Source organism: Leguminivora glycinivorella, chromosome 20, assembly GCF_023078275.1.
Source record: "Leguminivora glycinivorella isolate SPB_JAAS2020 chromosome 20, LegGlyc_1.1, whole genome shotgun sequence".
Lineage (NCBI taxonomy): Eukaryota > Metazoa > Arthropoda > Insecta > Lepidoptera > Tortricidae > Leguminivora > Leguminivora glycinivorella.
The window spans coordinates 3,326,489-3,349,094 of NC_062990.1; the positions used below are offsets into that span (position 1 = coordinate 3,326,489).

Sequence of the window (22,606 nt, forward strand, 5' to 3'; positions counted from 1 at the left end):
GATTGAAAAAATAAGGTATTTTCACACAAACCAAGTCTTTAGTTTTCTTTACATATCCCGCATTTTTTTTGGCTTCTCTGTTTAGCCTAAAGGTTGACTGGTAGAGAATGCCTGAATACAATGCAATGTAGCATTTATTCCGGCTTTTGATACTTTTATTGGTAAACCAACTAAGCTATGCACGTAGGTAATTGTAAGCTATGTAAGAATGCATCTCATTTGTGTCTTTTTGTGCAATAATTTTTTTTTTATCTTTTTTTTTTATAAAGTATAAATAAATAAGTAATTAACATCAAAAATATTTTTAGTTTGACCATGGACCGTGAACAGTCTCTTACCGCGTCCGTCTGTCTGTATTTTTGCGATAAAATAAAAAAACAACATAATAATGTTTTCATCACACCCGCACTTTAAATGTGCTATTGTATGCAGGCGGAGCGTGAGTTATAGAAAAATCGTTCTCCCAAGGGAATAATGAAATTTCTAGTACCGTACTTAACTTTTTTACATCTATTTACATATTTTTTACATTGCGAGTGTGATGAAAAACATTGTGTGTAACTCGGGGAGTATGAATATTACTAACTCGAGTCTTTAAATCGCTCCGGCAAGCCGTCGCGATTTAACTTACTCTCGTTAGTAATATTCAACTTCCTCCCCTTGTTGCACATGTACTATTATACAGTTTACACTTGTAACCACTAGTAGCTCCATTGATGTCTTAGTTCAATAAATGAATTGAATTGAATATTATTACGATATCGTAAAATAATCTCACTAGTATCATAGATTAAATAAAAGAAGATCATACCATCCCATACATTAAAATGCGACTGCCTAAGAACGCGCATACACTACACCTAGGGTTGCAAAAAAACGGTTTTTTTTCTGGCTTGAAAAAAAAACATGAAAAAAAACCGTGAAAAAAACAGTTTTTTTTCTGGAGTATGTTTTTTTTCTAAAGTACGAAATCTCAAAATTTGCAAAATTGTTAATACTTTTATACGGTTTTTTAGACTTAATGTTAACTATTAAACGAATTTAATCAAATACTTTAATTTCTGGTCTTATAAAAGTAACATTTACGAAATCTGTAGTTGATAGTTATCACTATTTACTGTTGGCAACACCACCGCCTCTCCACGCTACACGCAACATCGGGGATTCCCCAATAAACGTTTGTATACTGAATGTTAATTGAATTAAAATGTACGTTATTGTTATTGAAACACGTTACAACTCACGAAAAACCATTATTGTCGTATTATTTGTTCATCTGAAAAAAAACCATATTTAGAAAAAAACCCATGGTGCTCGGTTTTTTTTCATGTTTTTTTTCACAATTCTGAAAAAAAACATTTGGTTTTTTTTCTATTTACAACCCTAACTACACCACACATAGATGGTGCTACAAAAAAAAAGGTCTTGTAGCTTTCGATTATACTTCTAGATGGCGTTAAGTGTCACTTTTGACATAGATTTATGGCTCGAAAGTGACACTTACCGCCAATCTACAAATAATCGATGGCAACAAAGCTTTTTTTGTGGCGCCATCTATGTGTGGTGTAGTGTATGCGCGTTCTTAGGCGGTCGCATTTTAATGTATGGGATGGTATGATCTTCTTATATTTAATCTATGCTAGTATAGTTACCTACAAAACGATTACGAAAAGCGCATTCTAAATTCTGATCACGTCTCCAAAACCATTCTGTATACATTAAATAATATAATCCTGTATAAAATAAATTTTATAATATAAAGATTATAACTCCTATGGATATTTCCATTGATCCGGATCAGGAAAATCAGAGAAAATTGAAATACAATTATATTATGCCTACATATTATATAAAATAGTATAAATATATTCTAGTCGTAGCCATATTATTTACTTTCAAAGACGCGCAGACGTGACAATGGTAAACTATTATTTTATTTTATTTTTTTATTTTACATGGTCGTGCATATAGATCTTTAAATCTCTACATAAAAGTATATTCCCCAAAGCCAGCGCCCGCCGGATTCCCGCGCATGGGCGCAGTAACGAAAAAATTTAGAACGCATTGTTTGGCCCTGTAACCATGGCAACGTATTGTTATAATGATACGGCGCGTGCGTAAGGCTGGTAAGCCGGCGGGGGATGGCTTTGGGCAGCTGCGCTGGCAATACAAAATACAGGAACAGTGTGAATTTCACGAAAGTTATTCTAGAAAACTATTAAAACCTAAGTGCATGGTCGTAGAAAAAGTATTGTATGCAACGGTGTTTAACTGAGTCAAAAAATACTCGTGGCGTCTTCATTAACAATTTTTGGCTTCGCCTCAAATTGTTACCAACACCACTCGTCTTTTTTGACCTCGTTTAAACCCCTGTTGCATAAAATACTATAATTTTTTTTGAACACAACATCGTCATTTGATATTTGCCAGTCGCTTTTCGGTGAAGGAAAACATCGTGAAGAAACCGGACTAATTCCAATAAAGGTGCTGTTACACGGGCAACACATTTGGCACAATAAATGATTGACTTCTTTAGTATTTGACATAAAAAAAATTATAGATTTTGGGTATTAAAAGTGTATGATGACTACGTATTTTCGATTAAAAATGTGTGTAATTTTTCATTTATTTTGGCCATTGAAAACGCTGTCAGCGATGTAGTGACGTCATCAAATTCGAACCCTACTGCATGCCAAAACAATCACTGACATATTGAACTTTATGCCTTCATACTTAAAAAGTCAGAAAATTTTGTTTTCGAGTAGAATGACCTGATGCACAGAAAATGTATAGATTAAAATGTCTGTGTTGTTTTCGCCTGATTACGTAAAAGTATACTTTAAAAATATTTTTTGCTGTTTTTAGGTCATAATAAAATATCGTAATATTTTATTTCGATTAATTGGATAATACTAAATCATATAAGACAAGCTTTAAAAAGGGTCAAGTAGCCTATTTCACTCAGGTACCATTGCCGCGTTTGCTTTGTAGTTGTTGCGTATTGAACAAACGCGGCAATTGTATGAGCATTGCTGGCAATTGTGATGCCCGTGTGCACCATAAGGCCTAGTTGTACGAATATTCTGAGATGGTTTTTTGGCTTTTGCCGTAATCTGTTAAACAAAAGCCTTTGTTTCTATTATTCACGGCGGCCAGCTCCCGTCTCAACGGCACGCGCTATAGTCTCAGTGTAGTTAAAAAGCAACTATCACGTTAGTAATAAGGTTCAAATCCATAAAAAGCCCTTTCGGAGATAACACGTTTTGTCATCTTCAAGAAAGTTACCTGCATACTGCAAACTGTTTCATAAAGAACCTTATTGCTATCATGATAGTTGCTTTTTAACTACACTGAGACTTTAGCGCGTCCCGTGGAGACGGGAGCTAGCCGCCGTGAATAATAGAAACAAAGGTTTTTGTTTAACAGATTACGGCAAAAGCCAAAAAACTATCTCAGAAGATTCGTACTATAACAGCACCATAAGGCCTAGTTATATAACCCTTCGGGTGAGACGGTCAGACGGCAGTCGCTTTAGTAAAACTAGTGACTAAACCAAATATTGGGATTACTTGTCAAAGAGGACCCCAGGCTCCCATTAGCCGTGGCAAATGCCGGAATAACACAAGGAGGATGATGATATATTTCTTTCACCATACCAACTGGTAAAAGGCTTACTTTGCTATTCAAAAAAAGATAGCAAAATTGCATTTTATCCACAATGCAAAGTAATTTCATAAAAATTTTAACTTGATATCTTGAGCTGGCTGGTAGAAATTACCTAGATAAATGATGATTTTGAATCATGAATATTAAATAAATTGATATTTTATAGACAGTATTTTTTTTGTGTTGGTGTGGTGAAAAATTTTGTGTTTCACTCGTCGGCAAAGTTCGTTTAACTTTCGTGCCGTGAAACCCTCGCAACGCTCAAGATTCCACTTTTTGAACTACTCGCTACGCTCGCAGTCTAATATTGGAATCTTTCGCTTGCTCGGGTATCCATATTGGCACGTGCGGTTAAACAACAACTTTGCCCCCTTGTAAAACAAATAACTATTGAATTCAACAGTATCGGTACCTAAACTTAGTTCTTTCGCGGCAAAACGAAGCGACGAATTGACGTGATTTTTTAAGCTGACACGACACGAGCTTATTCCACCGTCCCCATTCTACCATCGGACTCTTAGAGGCACGGCCGGTCTCCATCCTTACTTGGTAGATATTCCACGAATTCGTACGAAGCGCTTTGCTTCTTCTTATGCGCACTTCCAAGGAATGGAATTCCTTGCCGGCGGCTATATTTCCGAGCTCATATAACCCGGCAACCTTCAAATCAAGAGTGAACAGGCATCTTCTGGGCGAGCTCACTCCATCGTAGGCCACGTCTTTGCCTTTGGCTAGTCTGTGGCCAAGAGTAAGCCCATTTATAATAATAAAAAAAAAGCTGAGATAGTTGAAGAGATGGAAAGTAACATAGGCTTCTTTTTATCTCTTTCTAACCCCTACTTACCTAAAATCGGAAGCGAAATTTTGTAGGAAGCAGTCCTCAAGTTTAGAATTTAACACGAGCGAAGCCGCAGGAAACTAGTTATATCACAATGTTTGTCTGTCTTTCAGTTCCTGCGACTAGTATATCTACTATTTTTAAGTTTCATTGTCAGTAATGCCTTTGAAGAAGAAAATCAGGATCTCCGTCAACAAATTGATGAGAGGTAAGTTCAATAAACTTTTTGTCATACATGCAATGAAATGTTGCATAAGCGCTGGTAGCCTAGCGGTAAGTGCGTGCGACTTTCGTTCCAGAGGCCGCGGGTTCGAACCCCGGCTCGCACCAATGAGTTTCTCGGAACTTACGTGCGAAATGTCATTTGATATTTGCCAGTCGCTTTTCGGTGAAGGAAAACATCGTGAGGAAACCGGACTAATTCCAATAAGGTCTAGTTACCCTTCGGGTTGGAAGGTCAGATGGCAGCCGCTTTCGTAAAACTAGTGCCTACGCCATATCTTGGGATTAGTTATCAAAGCGGACCCCAGGCTCCCATGAGCCGTGGCAAATGCCGGGATAACGCAAGGAGATGATGATGATGATGCAATGAAATATTGCCTTTACGTTCCTTAATATCTAGGCGACCGAGCTTCGCTCGGTTCTATTTTATTATAAAACGTCTTTAGATAAAAAAAAACTCTTATAAATAAAAAAAAAAATAAAAAACTTATTATTGGCCGGGATTCGAAACACTAACACCTGCGATCTGTCTGTGAACATTATACCGACTTCGTACGACTGAGTTACTAGGAGCCAACGCGCCGTCGGCGAAATTAACGACCATATTTTACGTTTACTAACGCGAAAGAAAAATATCGCATGAAAACTCGAAAATTCGCGTTTTCCGGGATCTAAGGCTACGCTAGATCGATTTTTCACCCCCGAAAACCCAAACAACAAATTTCGGCGAAATCGTTAGAGCGGTTTCCGAAATCATATATATATGTATATACATTACGACTTGCTAATGAATTTATATGAAATCGAATAGAGTGACGTCACGGTCAACTCAGTTACTTTATATATTTCTACCTGACTTGTTACTTAAATAAAACAATGTATTTAAAAATTACTTCTGCCCATGTTTCTCTTATAATTATGTGATGCTTTATTTCGTGCACGGAATAAAATATTTTATTTTAACTACAGTCAAGTTTCCTATCCATGCACATTTTTTTTAATTTCATTGCAGTCTGAGAAGAGCACTATACGTATACATGCCTCGGCGTGAATACGGCCTACAGTCCTCGTACCCCTATCCTGCCTCGCGTGCACGCTCGCTCGGCCGTATAAGGGTAAGTAAACATTTGCTGAGCATTTCTTTTTTTTCGCTATTTTTTTATTTTTTTTTTTTTTTTTTGGGAATTTTAAATAGGTCAGTTGTACACAATGGTAACAAAATAAGAAAAGATCGTATGGAACAAGTTTTTTAACTATTAGGATTGAAAAAGCTAGTGATTCTGAGTAGAAATCGCATTTTTTTTTCAAAAATATCACATTTCATAAAAGTGCCAAAAAACAAAAGAAATGCTCAGCTATAAATTCGGTCAAAAGTATTTTTAATTTATAATACCTGTGACATAGCTATGTCACCAGCGCGCCATGTCATCACAGCGGCGCGCCCCGCGCGGAATCGAGCCCACCGGCAGCGCACGGCGCAGTGGAGGGGATCGCCGGCCGACCATATTTAAGTGCGCGCAGCCAGTGCAGCGGCCCTTGGACAGCCACCGACACTCCTGTCGCTCGGACGCACCACTTCTCCTGCTCCTGACGATCCTGCGCGATTTTCTTTGAAAATCTTCGCCGGATTGACCCCGGCTCGCGCCGGAGGGGACAGCCTGCAGACAGCTGAAGCCGTCGCCGATCGCCCCGGCTCTGGACCTTAATCTGGGCAACCGGATAGAGGTCTAGATGCTAGGCGCTGAGAGGCGATGAAGCGTCGCGACTGTGTCACCGCCCACATCCGAAGCCCGACTGCGCTCAAATGACCCGACGCGCGCCGAGGTGCCACCCCCGCCCCCTCGGGCAGGGTGGGTACTTCGAAAAACGCGATGGGCCATCTACCCGCATCAAGTACGCCGACCGCGACGACCCCCCCCCGACCCGCCGGTTAGGGTGGGTAGTCTGAAACGCGAGTTTCTCGGCGTACCCACATCAAACCACGAACCCGCCGCCGGCCACCCAGCGCCGCGGCCCACCGTCACACCGACCCCGGACGTCTCTACGACCCCGCGGGAAGTCCCTTTCCGGCCGCCCCCGTGCAGTCACCAGGATCGTGATCGTATCCTGGCCGACGGCTCGGGTAAAGCCGGGTCCCCGCCCTTGTCACCTACCCAGGCGGCGAGCGGTAGGGAAGTATACCGACGGTTACAGGGGCATTTCCGCGGCGAGAACGTAGAGCTCCGGCCTGAAGACCTCGCAGTCCTCCGCTACGTGGAGGAAAACCCTGACACCAGACTAGCCAGTATGCTGAGACAGATAGGCTATATCCCACCTGCCCCAGCCAAGAAGCAGCCGCCGACGCTCGAGGAGATCCTCCAGAGCGTTGGCCCCCCCCCGCGCATCGCGCGCACACCCGCCCTAGCCAACCAGCCCACGTTTTTGGAGGTTCTTCAAAGCGTCGGCCCACCACCGCGCGTCGCACCCGCACGCTACCCCAGCCTACGGCCACGACCGCCAGAAAACCCCACGCCGCAGCAGACCGCAGGCCCCTCCAAGGGCCCCGCCGACGCACCGGCCAGCCCCACGGCCCCCAACCCGGAGGCTGTGGCCACCACAGACCCCACAGACACCGACCGCGCGCCCGCCGCGCCCGCGACAGCGGACCCCGGACCCGCGGCCACACCGACCACACGCCACGCCGCGCCGCAGCCGACCGAGGACCCTTCCAAGGGCCCCACCGCAGCTCCGGCCAGCCCCGTGGCCCCCAACCCGGGGGCCGCGCCCGCCGACCAGCACATCGTCGCGCCAATCACCAAGGCCCCAGCGCGGGCCCCGGACCAACGGCCGCGACCCCACGAACCCCGGATGCAAGGCTGCCGTACAAAAAATACAGCAGCACGCCAAAAGCGTACCAAAAAGAGCGGTGGTACACGGCAGCCTTGCAAAGACAAAGGGGAGGGTAGAAGAGAAACCTGCTTTCTCAACTACCCACCCCGAGTCGCCGCAACAAAAACACCACCGCGCCTGACTTCCCGCCGGCAGAGCACCGCGCCGCTCCACGCACGCCCACCAGACAACACCAGTCGTCGACTGTCGGCCCGCGGAGCCGACAAACCGGGGCGACGAAGTTGGAGATTCGTCGCCTCAAAACAACGACCCACGCAGCAGCCCAAAGGACACCCGCACCCGCCCCCGCCGACTCCAAGGAGAAGACGGGCCTGGGCGCCGAGATTGGAGACTCGTCGCCCGCCAACGAACCACGCACGCCCACCGGACCCGGTAGCACGCCAGGGAGGACGCCGAGAAGGAGCACTCGCAGCCCCCCCGCAACACTGCTGACAGGCCACCGCCAGTCAGCCACAGATGGCCCGCCGGCTTCGCCGGCGGCCCATCGAAGAAGCCACGCCTAGAAGGCAACTAGAGAAGCGCCCGCAGTAGCGGGCGGCAAAACAACGCCGCCAAGAATCTCAAAGTGAGATGGAAAGGCCAAGATCTTCCCCCCAGGAGGGGGTCGACCAGAAAACACACGATGCAGCGGCCCTTTCCGTCCCCGTCGCTTCACGGCGACGCTCCCATCCACTTATCCTCCAACAACCAAGGCCGGGGTGACCATTTCGCGCCTAGGCCGGGTTGATATCCGATTACCAGCGAATTCCCAAACCAGGGCCGGGGTGACCATTTCGCGCCTAGGCCGGGTTACCTATATATCCTACCTCTCCCGTGATCAGGGCCGGGGTGACCATTTCGCGCCTAGGCCGGGTTACGATTCCTACCCTCTGAAACCCTCCTACCTTATTTTATCTCCCCCGTGATCAGGGCCGGGGTGACCATTTCGCGCCTAGGCCGGGTTACGGTTTCCTACCTCCTGACCCTCGATAGGTCCCTGTAGTTGTAGGCCCTTCCGGCACCCTAGATTGATTCCGTTTAACCCCGGCCGGCCGGGGAAGGTTAGATATAGCATAGGATAAGCGGCGTTACCGCGATAGTATTAAGGTTATTTTGTGTGTGTGAATAAACGGCATAAAAGCCCGATTAGTTAAGTGAAACCGTTGTTTCTCTCTATTCGCCTTGCACCCCCTTTCTCCCACATCTGAGACTAGCTCGGTAAAACCTCCCAGGCCCATCAGGCACGGAGGATATGTGAGTCCTGCGCAGGCAGAACATCACATTTGGCGCCCAACCGAAAAACTCACAATTTAGGAGTCTTAGGAGACTCGGGAGAAAGGATAGCCAGTAACAATAGCTCATTTAGTTCCCGCCCGCATAAAAGTAAAATACCGTCGCGATCCGGTCACCAGTAATACCGTCAAATACAAAATCCATACCGCTACAAACTAAATCCCAACGCGTCGCTACAGGAAAACACCGCAAGAAACCTTTAAGCAAATAAAGTACATAAATGTCGACATCCTGGATCTACAACTTAAAGAAACCAGAGCTAATACAAGAAGCCGAGAATAGGAATATCTCAACGACTGACCTCACAGTCGAGCAGATACGAAAACTGCTAGTAGAATCCATAAAGACCTCAGACGAGTTCAAAACACCAGAAAAAGGAAAACCCTTAAAGATGGCAGAGGACGAAGGAAAAATGAAGGCAAACAAGTTGACCAAACTAATCCGGGAGTGGAACCTGTCGTTCAAAGGATACGACGACGCCGAGGAGTTCGTAGAAAGACTGGAGGAGTTTATGAGAGCGAGCAGTATAGACAAGGAGGAAATACTACCCGCGCTCCCGCGTATAATGCAAGGGAAAGCCTTAGCGTGGTATAGAAACCACACCGATTCATTCCAGAGCTGGGACCAGTTCCTAAAACTCTTCAAACTGTACTACTACCCTAGTAATTACGAGGAGAACCTAATAGTCAAGATAGCAGCAAGAAAACAAGAGTTCGGAGAAAGGTTCATCGATTACTTGACTGACCTGCAGACATTAATGCGAAGATACGGGAAACTCACCGAGAAAGAAAGACTACATAGGATACATGAAAACATGGAAAAAAATCACAAGCTCTACATAAAGAAAAATGACTTCGAGAACCTCACCGATCTGGTAAAACTAGCAGCAGATTATGAGGACATACACACACCGAGGTACAGTCAACTCCGGTACCGAAACGCCAATACTGAGCGCGATAACCACGAAGGGACGAAGATACACCCAAAATACGACCCAAAGACATGCTGCTGGTCGTGTGGAAAACCGGGCCACGACACTAGAGAGTGTCGGGCAAAGAAACGCATGTTTTGCAGTAGCTGCGGCACATTGGGGGTACTCAGCACGAATTGCTGTAAAAAGAAGAGCGAGTGGGGAAAACCACAGCCAATAGGAGCCGCCGTCGACGAGGACAACGGCGACAATAGGCAGTTCATCGACATGTCCATAAACGGAACAACGTACAGTTGCCTAATAAATACAGGATCAACTCACACGTACATAAATGAAACGGTATATAAAGCGTGCAAAGAAAAGAAAAGCCAAGAGCAAGAAACAAAACGAAGGATCATCCTCGCAAACGGCACGAGAGCTCAAGTACGAACAAGCATACGAGTAGAAATAGAGATAAAAAAGATAAGGCTCCAACACTGGGTGCGTGTGATGCCCATGGCATCAACCATAATCATAGGGATGGATTTGCTAACAAGACTAGGTGTGAAAATCACGTGGCCTAGTACACAGGATGAAACAAACAGCCACCATGATGAAGCACAAGGATCAGCACCATGCCAGACAACGGCACATCCAGAAACAGAGAATCCAAAGCCGCGAACAGTAACAGAACTAGTAATTGACCCACAACAACAAAAGTTGACGGAACCGGAAAAAGCAGAATTGGAAGAAATACTAAAAACCGAATTCAGGAAATGCGACGCCAGCCCGAAGGGAAATACATGCGTCCAACATAAGATAAGGATGAAGCATAACGAGACCGTCAAGCAGGAATATTACCCCAGGAACCCCAGGCAACAACAGTACCAATTCGACATAAGATATAGAAACGAAAAGCAGAACCAGGTAGCGGACGAATCATCATGGAGCCCAGTATACTCCAGCCAGCCAGCGCTGCTGCACAGCGCAACAGCCAGTCAAGGCTGGTACGGAAGAAAATTACTACAAACACAAAATTATCCAGATACAACACAAGGATATCGCGTCGAAGGGGGAGAACTATACAGAAAAATAATCAACCGAAAAAACAACACACATACGGATCCAGACACGGAATGGAAATTATGTGTACCGGAGGCCAGGAGGTCACAGATAATGGGGCAATACCATGACACGCCGAGTGCCGGACACCTAGGCATAGCTAAAACCACTAGAAAAGTTATGCAACGATATTACTGGCCCGGAATGCAACGTGAAATATACAAATACGTAAAAAAATGCAACGCCTGCCAGAAACGTAAAGCAATGCAACGAAACACTCGAAAACTTGATAGCAATAGGTATATGACAAAACCACAACGGGATAAATACCTATCGGAATTTAACTTCGCCCTAAACACGCCAGTTCATGAGTCGACCAAATACACTCCAGCATTGGCCAAGATACCTACGAAAATTAAAGCTAAACGCAAATATACATACCATTTCATAGGTACCAACAACCAACCGGCGGCAATAATATCATAACCAGCAAATAACACAAAACCTCGAAATCATATTTTTGCAGTTAGGTCAAGGAAAATATTTGGATTATTGGAAAAGTTATCACAGTAAACAAATAACTAAAGTTTAGAAACGAATCGATATCGCATCACGAGTGGTTCAACCGAAATGTACCTATCCTTATTTAAAAAGTAAATAGTTGTGTTTTAACTACCATCACCGACTTAATGTCTATTCTTAATTATAAGTATACCTATTATTATAAGTAAACGTATACATGCGTCGTTTACTAGTAACGCAAATTTATATGAGAAGTCATGATTTTCAGAAACATGACTTACCTACATAGTTACCTGCATATCAACATATAAATGGGACCAATAGGGCCCCACATATTTCAAATCCAGATTAACGGTGATTTTTCCCCAGGTAAAAATCTCCAGACGAAGAGGGGGTATGTGACATAGCTATGTCACCAGCGCGCCATGTCATCACAGCGGCGCGCCCCGCGCGGAATCGAGCCCACCGGCAGCGCACGGCGCAGTGGAGGGGATCGCCGGCCGACCATATTTAAGTGCGCGCAGCCAGTGCAGCGGCCCTTTCCGTCCCCGTCGCTTCACGGCGACGCTCCCATCCACTTATCCTCCAACAACCAAGGCCGGGGTGACCATTTCGCGCCTAGGCCGGGTTGATATCCGATTACCAGCGAATTCCCAAACCAGGGCCGGGGTGACCATTTCGCGCCTAGGCCGGGTTACCTATATATCCTACCTCTCCCGTGATCAGGGCCGGGGTGACCATTTCGCGCCTAGGCCGGGTTACGATTCTTACCCTCTGAAACCCTCCTACCTTATTTTATCTCCCCCCGTGATCAGGGCCGGGGTGACCATTTCGCGCCTAGGCCGGGTTACGGTTTCCTACCTCCTGACCCTCGATAGGTCCCTGTAGTTGTAGGCCCTTCCGGCACCCTAGACTGATTCCGTTTAACCCCGGCCGGCCGGGGAAGGTTAGATATAGCATAAGATAGGCCGCGTTACCGCGATAGTATTAAGGTTATTTTGTGTGTGTGAATAAACGGCATAATAAGGTAGGAGGGTTTCAGAGGGTAGGAATCGTAACCCGGCCTAGGCGCGAAATGGTCACCCCGGCCCTGATCACGGGAGAGATAGGATATATAGGTAACCCGGCCTAGGCGCGAAATGGTCACCCCGGCCCTGGTTTGGGAATTCGGTGGTAATCGGATATCAACCCGGCCTAGGCGCGAAATGGTCACATTGGTCACCCCGGCCTTGGTTGTTGGAGGATAAGTGGATGGGAGCGTCGCCGTGAAGCGACGGGGACGGAAAGGGCTGCTGCACTGGCTGCGCGCACTTAAATATGGTCGGCCGGCGATCCCCTCCACTGCGCCGTGCGCTGCCGGTGGGCTCGATTCCGCGCGGGGCGCGCCGCTGTGATGACATGGCGCGCTGGTGACATAGCTATGTCACATACCCCCTCTTCGTCTGGAGATTTTTACCTGGGGAAAAATCACCGTTAATTTAGATTTGAAATATGTGGGGCCCTATTGGTCCCATTTCTATGTTGATATGCAGGTAACTATGTAGGTAAGTTATGTTTCTGAAAATTATGACTTCTCATATAAATTTGCGTTGCTAGTAAACGACGCATGTATGCGTTTACTTATAATAATAGGTATACTTATAATTAAGAACCGCCATTAACTCGGTAACAGTGGTTGAAACAAGACTATTTTCTTTCTTTTTTTTTTTTTGATTCCTTCTTTTGTAACGGTATGCCCTAAGTACTCAATTTCTGGTTTTGCGAATTCACACTTCTCTTTGTTAATTTGTAAACCCGCTTGCCGGATCCTGTGGAAAATCTCTTTAAGGTGCGTGATGTGGTCTTGAAACGTGTTACTGCATACGATGATGTCATCTAGGTAGACGTATGCATGTGGTTCCAGTTCTGGTCCTATTACTTGGTCCAAGAGCCTCTGGAACGTGGCTCCGCTGGAGTGTAGCCCGAATGGCATAACAGTAAAGTGGAATAGTCCCCTTCCTGGCACGGTAAATGCCGTTACTGGTTTACTGCTTTCTTCTAGGCTGACGTTCCAGTACCCATTCTTTAAGTCCAGTTTGGAGAAGTACTGTGCCTTTCTTAGCTTTTCTAGTGTATCGTCTATCTGTGGGATGGGGTATGCATCCCTTTCTGATGCCTCATTGATCTTCCTGAAGTCTATGCAGAATCTGTATTGGCCACTCTCTTTTTTTACTAGCACTACGGGTGAACTGTACGGGCTGTTGGATTTCTCTATTACGCCTTGGGCTAGCATGTCTTTGACTTGTTCGTCTATGATCTGTTGTTGCTTGGGGTTCCTGGGGTAATATTTCTGTTTGATGGGTTCGTTATGTTTCATCCTTATTTTGTGCCGGACCCATGTATTTCCCTTCGGGCTGGCGTCGCATTTTCTGAATTCGGTTTTTAGTATTTCTTCCAATTCTGCTTTCTGCGGTTCCGTTAACGTTTGTTGTTGTGGGTCAATACCTGGTTCTGTCATCGTTTGCGGTCTTGGGCTCTCTGTTTCTGGATGTGCCGTTGTCTGGCATGGTGCTGCTCCTTGTGCTTCGTCATGGTGGCTGTTCCTTTCTTCTTTGGTAGTAGGCCACGTGATTTCCACACCTAATCTTTTTAGTAAATCCATCCCTATGATTATGGCTGATGCCATGGGCAGCACGCGCACCCAGTGTTGGAGCTTTCTGTTTTTTATCTCTATTTCTACTTGTATGGTTGTCCGCACTTGTGCTCTCGTGCCGTTTGCGAGGATGATTCCTCGGTTAGTTTCTTGCTCTTGACTTTTCTTTTCCTTGCACGCTTTGTATACCTTTTCATTTATGTACGTGTGTGTTGATCCTGTATCTATTAAGCAACTGTACGTTGTTCCGTTTATGGACATGTCGATGAACTGCCTATTGTCGCCATTGTCCTCGTCGCCGGCGGCTCCTACTGGCTGTGGATTTCCCCACTCGCTCTTCTTTTTGCAGCAATTCGTGCTGAGTATACCCAATGTGCCGCAGCCACTACAGAATATACGTTGCTTTGAACGACACTCTCTAGTGTCGTGCCCCGGTTTTCCACACGACCAGCAGCATGTCTTTGGATCGTATTTTGGGTGTATCTTCGTGCCTTCGTGTTTCTCGCGCTGCGTATTGTCGTTCCGGTGCCAGTTCTGTCCATTTGTGGTTCCTGAGCTCCTGTATCGGTTGCTGTACCTTGGTGTGTGTATGTTCTCATAATCTGCTGCTAGTTGTACCAGGTCGGTGAGGTTTTCGTAGTCATTTTTCTTTATGTAGAGTTTGTAGTTTCTTGCCATGTTTTCTTGTATTCTATGTAGTCTTTCTTTCTCGGTGAGTTTCCCGTATCTTCGCATTAATGTCTGCAGGTCAGTCAAGTAATCGACAAAACTTTCTCCGAACCGCTGTTTTCTTGCTGCTATCTTGGTAATTAGGTTCTCCTCGTAATTACTCGGGTAGTAGTACAGTTTGAAGAGTTTTAGGAACTGGTCCCAGCTCTGGAATGAATCGGTGTGGTTTCTATACCACGCTAATGCTTTCCCTTGCATTATACGCGGGAGCGCGGGTAGTATTTCCTCCTTGTCTATACTGCTCGCTGTCATAAACTCCTCCAGTCTTTCTACGAATTCCTCGGCGTCGTCGTATCCTTTGAACGACAGGTTCCACTCCCGGATTAGTTTGGTCAACTTGTTCGCATTCATTTTTCCTTCGTCCTCCGTCATCTTTAAGGGTTTTCCTTTTTCTGGTGTTTCGAACTCGTCTGAGGTCTTTATGGATTCTACTAGCAGTTTTCGTATCTGCTCGACTGTAAGGTCAGTCGTTGGGATATTCCTATTCTCGGCTTCTTGTATTAGCTCTGGTTTCTTTAAGTTGTAGATCCAGGATGTCGACATCTATGTACTTTATTTCGTAAACGGTTTCCTGTGGTGTTCTCTTGTCGTGACGCGTTGGGATTTAGTTTGTCGCGGTATGGATTTTGTATTTGACGGTATTATTGGTGACCGGATCGCGGCGGTATTTTACTTTTATGCGGGCGGGCGGGCTGCGTCGCGAGAACTAAATGAGCTATTTTCAATGACTGACCTTTCTCCCGAGTCTCCTAAGACTCCTAAATTGTGAGTTTTTCGGTTGGGCGCCAAATGTGACGTTCTGCCTGCGCAGGACTCACATATCCTCCGTGCCTGATGGGCCTGGGAGGTTTTACCGAGCTAGTCTCAGATGTGGGAGAAAGGGGTGCAAGGCGAATAGAGAGAAACACCGGTTTCACTTAACTAAGCGGGCTTTTATGCCGTTTATTCACACACACAAAATAACCTTAATACTATCGCGGTAACGCGGCCTATCTTATGCTATATCTAACCTTCCCCGGCCGGCCGGGGTTAAACGGAATCAGTCTAGGGTGCGCCGGAAGGGCCTACAACTACAGGGACCTATCGAGGGTCAGGAGGTAGGAAACCGTAACCCGGCCTAGGCGCGAAATGGTCACCCCGGCCCTGATCACGGGGGAGATAAAATAAGGTAGGAGGGTTTCAGAGGGTAGGAATCGTAACCCGGCCTAGGCGCGAAATGGTCACCCCGGCCCTGATCACGGGAGAGATAGGATATATAGGTAACCCGGCCTAGGCGCGAAATGGTCACCCCGGCCCTGGTTTGGGAATTCGGTGGTAATCGGATATCAACCCGGCCTAGGCGCGAAATGGTCACCCCGGCCTTGGTTGTTGGAGGATAAGTGGATGGGAGCGTCGCCGTGAAGCGACGGGGACGGAAAGGGCTGCTGCACTGGCTGCGCGCACTTAAATATGGTCGGCCGGCGATCCCCTCCACTGCGCCGTGCGCTGCCGGTGGGCTCGATTCCGCGCAGGGCGCGCCGCTGTGATGACATGGCGCGCTGGTGACATAGCTATGTCACAGCTTCAGTGCCACTCTTGGCAAATAAGGGGTTGAAAGAACACGAAACTGTGACATTGCAGTGACAGGTTGCCAGCCTCTCGCCTAATATAAATATGGATAATAAAAATTCAACCATTTTTTAGGGTGGTAGGGTGGCCCTTATGGTGCCGCTCTGTCTGTCTGTCTGTCTGTCCGTCTGTCACATTACTTAATATCTCGAGAACTACTTATTCTATCGCTTTGAAATTTGGAATACATATGAACATCGTCAACTTCTACATATTGAAAGTATTCTTTTTTTATATTTATTAATATTAATAACAGAAAATGGCCAAAATGAAAGGAGGGCAAACTGTAAATTTCAAGTAACTAGGTCAAGTGGGGTATCGTTAGAAAGAATTCAAACTGTACATATCAAAACTATTTTTTATAATTTTTTTGCTCTGGAAAAAAAACGTTTTTTGAAGGAATATGTAAAAAAAAATAGCGTTCCCCACCCTTATCTCCGAAGTTTTCCAACATAAATTTATGAAATTTTTACCAAATATTGCTATTATAATGAATATTACAAGAAAAATAAAATCGTAGCCTACACGTATCTTGAAAACTTTTTTTTTTTAATTTATAAAAAACATTTCAGATTTACATTTTCAATTTCAACACCCTTGCGGGAGTTTATTGTACCTGTATTTTTTACAGAACAATAATGATAATATTTTTTGTTGTTTCAGGGTGTCTCACCTCCTGTTTTAGCTTCCCTTCTTGGTAATGGCTAAATTTGGTTGTGAATAAATATCTCAACAATGTTTAATTGTATTTTTTAAAACATTATTCCCTTTATCCAAATATATAAAAGACGAAATTGACTGCCTAACATATATCAACAACCGCTGGTCCTAGAGATTCCAGGCACGTAGGTTCCTTATAAGATGTAGAGGAGCACTAAGAAAGGATTTTTCAAAATTCACCTCCTAAGGAAAATAGGAACCAGCAAAAAAAGTGAAGTCTTACAATCAGTAAGTATATATTAGAGAGAAAATTCCCAGTGGTTCAACTGATAAGACTACAGGGTATATACATATAGGTCTAACCATGGGCACACCTCGGACACTGGCGAGGCGCGTTCCTAGCACACAGTCTAAGCTCGTGTAGGTGAACGCGTACCATGCTTGTATGAGTGAAATATGACAGGTCGACTGTTCGCGTTTTTCACAAGCGTTAACTATGAGGTAACCAAGAGGTGGGCGGCACATTCAGCGGGGAGCGGGAGTGACTATACTGTACGATAGTACTCTTTATTATACTGTGCCATGGGACTGGGGTGTAGATCAAATGTCCTTCCACTGAGATTGGGCGCAAAGAAAATAAGCACAAAAAATTCGGTTCTGCGGGCTTATCATGCTTGCAATGTGGAGAAGACATTCGTCACTCTCACACTGACATACTTTCCAAAACAAGACGGATGCTTTATCCACGCAGATGAGTGATGAAATTGCAAGCATCATAGGCTTATTGGCCTCATTTTAGTGGCATTTCTATGTTAAATAATAATGAGTCAAATTAGTTCCAATATGTCCATAAAATTAGTGACAATCAGCGCCTTCGTCACGCATCGCGCATGTTGCCAAGTAGAAAATGTCTATAATTTGTACTATTATTTATTGAGCATGTTCAATATTAAATACAAGTTTTTAATATTCAATTACCATGTTTATTGTTTTCGATTGGATAGAATCGTTATATAAGCGGAAGATGGATACGATTTTACATATTCGTACGCGAACGTACTTATAAAGAGTTACAATGGTAAGTGATCGTAATTTTTTTAAATAAGAATATTTATGATTATTTCAAATCCTGGGCTTTGCTGAGGGGTTCAAGGCACTGGTCCCACCAAGAGCTAGTAAACTATGAGCTATCGGCTATAAAAACGAACAAAAGATAAGCACTCCCGTGTAAATAAAAGAGACACGCCGATGTTTATAGTTACTCACCGCTGGGCGAGTAACTATAAACATCACCGTGTCTGTTTTATTTAAGCGGGAGTGATTATCTTTTGTTCGTTTTTATAGCCGATAGTTCATATCTTACTAGCTCGCGGTGGGACCAGTGCCTCACTCCCGTGTAAATAAACGAGACGCGATGATAGCGCGGGCGAGTTAAAGTTCGTAGCCGAGCTATGAGCTAAATTGCTCGCTCTCTCTTTTATTCACACGGTAGCGAAGCTGGGCATTTCTTTTTTTTTGCCAATAAAAAAATTTTGATTGTTTTAGGGAATTTTAGGTCAATTGCACTCAGAATCACGAGTACTTTCAATCTCACTGGGAGACAAAAAGTGTCCCAGAATTTCCATACATTTTTGTTACTTTCCTCTTTTGTTACCCCATACAACATATGTACGGAAAATGGTAACAAAATAAGAAAAAATCGTATGGGACAATTTTTTTAACTACTAGGAGCTAGTAATTCTGAGTAGAAGTAGCATACTTTTTTTCAAAAATATCACACTTCATAAAAGTGGCAAACAAAAAAGAAATGATCGACTATTTTTTGTTCGTTTTTATAGCCGATAGCTCATAGTTTACTAGTTTTTGGTGGGACTAGTGCCCAAATGTAACTATCCAAGTTGGAATTATATTTGCTACCATGGTTTAACATATATTTCTTTTCATTATCTGGCCTTGGTACTTAGCAAGCCGCGGTCCTGGGTTCGAATCCCAGTAAGGGCATTTATTTGTGTGATGAGCACAGACTGATATATTTGTTCAGTCTTGGAGGATTCTATAGAAGTATGTATGTCGTCGCCTAGCACCCATAGTACAAGATTTGCTCAGTTTGGGGCTAGGTTGATCTGTGTAAGGTGTGCCCCCATTTTTTATTTATTTTATTATTTAAAAATATGCTCCCTCTTGGCACGAATAAAAATTTACACTTTGCTTCCTCCTAGCAGGGAACAAAGTAGCCCTTTCCAAGGTTTTGAAAATTATTTGTTTTTTTTTTTTTTTAGCTATTGAAATTAGTGTTTTTATTATGCCTGAGTTTCATCGGCATCAACGCCTATCTCGATTCTAAGAATCGGAACAGTGCTGTGGATAGTGACTCGTAAGTTACAAAAAAGTAATTTTGTACATCCATACATACATATGACACAGTTACATCGCACATATAACGTTTTTCAGTACAGATATAGTCTCGACCTGGCTTCGCACTAGTGCGCAAAAAAAAACAACATCTGTACTGAAAAAGTATTTTTGTACATCTATACATACCTACATACAATAACGTCTATATCTCGCCTGTATCCCATAAAGGGGTACGCAAAGAACATAAAACTACTAAAGTCTCAGAGCTATTACTCTTGGCAATTAAGGGGTTGAAAGAAAACGAAAATTCAGCTCTCGCCTACGCCACAATGTAACCCAAATCCCACAGTCGACTTCTACGACACCCACGGGAAGAAAGAGGGTGGTGAAATTCTTAACCCATCACCGAACGGGTTTTTATTTAAGTATTTTATTTAAACTTTATTGCACAACAAAAAAAAAGAGTACAAATAACTTAACGCCTTGAGGCATTCTCTACCAGTCAACCATTGGGCTAAACAGAAACATTTTTTTTTATAGTTACAGCCGTAATGATGTTTGGGACAGTAACAGCCGCAATGATGTTTACGACAGGAACATTGACGATGTCTCACAAAACTTACGCGTAAGTAAAATAATAATTTAATCACATAGTTAACACTTACAAAAAATTAAAATTTTGGAAAAAAGACCCCCGACCGCGACGTAGTGGACCGATTTTCATAAAACATGGCTAAGAACCGCTTTACATCAGGCGGACCGTATACTTGTTTGCCACCGACGTAGTATAAAAAAAGAACCCCGGTGTTACTAACTCACCTTTCAGACAATCTAAATCGGTTCATCCGTTCGGGAGCTACGATGCCACAGACAGACATACAATACACACAACAGACAGACAAACAGACACGTCAAACTTATAACACCCCGTCGTTTTTGCGTCGGGGGTTAAAAAGGTGCAAAAGGCATCCTTAGTGGACGCTCGGAACGGAGAGTTCAATGGGCGCGGACGCCCTATGCAGCGTCGACTCAGGACACTTGTATGAGCGTCAATTGTTTGACATGCACGCCGCACGCCCCGCCACGCTGCAAGCCGAATAGTAGCCTGCACTCAGGCCTTACACTATCCATATCGATTGAGATACAACAAAACTAGGGTTGCAAAAAAACAGTTTTTTTTTCTGGCTTGAAAAAAAAAACATGAAAAAAAAACTGTGAAAAACAACAGCTTTTTTTCTGAAGTATGTTTTTTTTTTCTAAAGGACGAAATCCCAGAATTTGCAAAATAGCTAAAAAATTTATACGGTTTTTTAGACTTTATGTTAACTATTAAACGAATTTAGCTCCATCCGCATTCCGCTTTCCATCAGGCGGGCCGTATACCTGTTTGCCACCGACGTGGTATTAAAAAAAAAAAAAAATTAATAACTTTAATTTCTGGTTTTATAAAACTAACAATTACACAATCTGTAGTTAGTAGTTGTCGCTATTTACTGTTGGCAACACCACCGCCTCTCCACGCTGCAAGCCGCATCGGGGATTCCCCAAGAAACGTTTGTATACTGAATCGTGTTTATCGAATCAAAATGTACGTTATTGTTATTGAAACGTTACAAATCACTATAAACCGCGTTATTGTCGTATTATTTTTTCATCTGAAATAAAAAACCATATATTAAAAAAAACCACGGTGCTTGGTTTTTTTTCATGTTTTTTTTCATAATTCTAAAAAATTTTTTTTTCTATTTGCAACCCTAAACTAAACATTGTGTGATGGAATTGTATCTCTTTTATAGGTCTACAATAAAGTCAATGATGGCAAATGGCTATATATGTTTTAAGGATAGCATACTGTACCTTTTTCATGGTTTCCCCGTTTGTAGTATTATTTTCATCATCCTCCTTGCGTTATACCGGCATGATATTGTAACTTAATTTATTAATTTTATTTAGCTTGGCATGTGTATTTTCTTTCTTTGTAAATGACGATCCTCATTTGGGAGACACAATTATTTTTATTTGGAATTTATTATGTAATTTTTGACGATCATGATGAGAAGATAAGCATAATTTTGACATGTAGCAAATTTATAGTGTAATTTTTATCATGAAATAAAGAAATCTAATCTAATCTAATCTTAGCCACAGCTGCTGGGAGTCTGGGGTCCGCTTTTACAATCAATCCCAAAACTTAGTGTATATACTGTAGTTTTACGAAAGCGACTGTGATCTGACCTTCCAACCCGAAGGGTAACTAGGCCTTATTAGAATTAGTCCGGTTTCTTCACGAGGTTTTCCTTCACCGAAAAGCGACTGGCAAACATCAAATGACATTTCGCACATAAGTAAGTTCTGAAAAACTCATTGGTACAGTGACCTAAAAAATTGGTTTACCACTTTTCGACCTAACATATTATGTATTTATAACCGAACCCCAAAATTAAAATTTTGAAAACTGCGACATTGTAAACCGATTTTCATGAAACATGGCAAAGAACACTCCCGACTAACTCAGCTTTCAGACAAAAAACCTAAATCTAAATCGGTTAGTCCGTTCGGGAGCTACGTTGCCACAGACAGACACACAGACAGACAGACAGACAGCTGTCGTTTTTGCGTCGGGGGTTAAAAATAGAGTCGAAAAGTGGTAAACCACTTTCTTGGCTGACTGTGAAGTCAGCTGCAGAGAAAAGTAGACCCCCTTGCATACAAATTTGTATGCAAGGGGGTCCGAACCCGCGACCTCCGCATTGAAAAAAAAAAATAAAAAAAATAATATTGGGGACACCTTACACAGATCAACTTAGTCCCAAACTAAGCAAAGCTATATTAATAATAATTATATTTTATTTTCTTTTAGCAACATGAGTGGGCTGTATGGAATAGAAGGGGCTAAGACCTTTTTTCAATAAATAATCTGTTATACTACGTGATGTTTTTTTTTACTCCTTACCTCCTAGTACAGCGTAAGGACTTTTTTTTCGGAGTAGTAAAATGCATTACGCTACGCATTCCCCCAGCCTGGTAAGCCATTGGGGGGGATATGTGGGACTCCCTTCTACTTACAACCCTCTCCAGGGAGAGGAGGTATACAAACTAAAAAACCACTCCTACGTCGCCCTTCTACCTGTTATGAAGGAGCCATCGGATGCCGGAGATTCTACCATGACATCTTCCAGCGGGGTTCCCTCTATTTGGCATAACTTTAATTGTCCGAAACGATTTTCGCATAACAGACTTC

General features: G+C 43.6%; 1 protein-coding gene across 1 annotated transcript; it reads left to right on the forward strand.

The window, feature by feature from the left end:
• The first annotated feature begins 4,663 nt into the window (after positions 1-4,663).
• On the forward strand, positions 4,664-8,047 carry LOC125236901 (vegetative cell wall protein gp1-like). The gene is made up of 2 exons (XM_048143820.1): positions 4,664-4,712; positions 6,516-8,047. Exons 1-2 carry the CDS (start codon positions 4,664-4,666, stop codon positions 8,045-8,047), a joined length of 1,581 nt encoding a protein of 526 aa, XP_047999777.1.
• Positions 8,048-22,606: the final 14,559 nt, after the last annotated feature.

Excerpts from the sequence above, each read along its gene's own strand:
- LOC125236901 (XM_048143820.1), top strand. The coding sequence starts at position 4,664 with ATGCCTTTGAAGAAGAAAATCAGGATCTCCGTCAACAAATTGATGAGA. Across the intron at positions 4,713-6,515 it reads CGTCAACAAATTGATGAGAG|CCCGACTGCGCTCAAATGAC; the intron begins GTAAGTTCAATA and ends CCACATCCGAAG.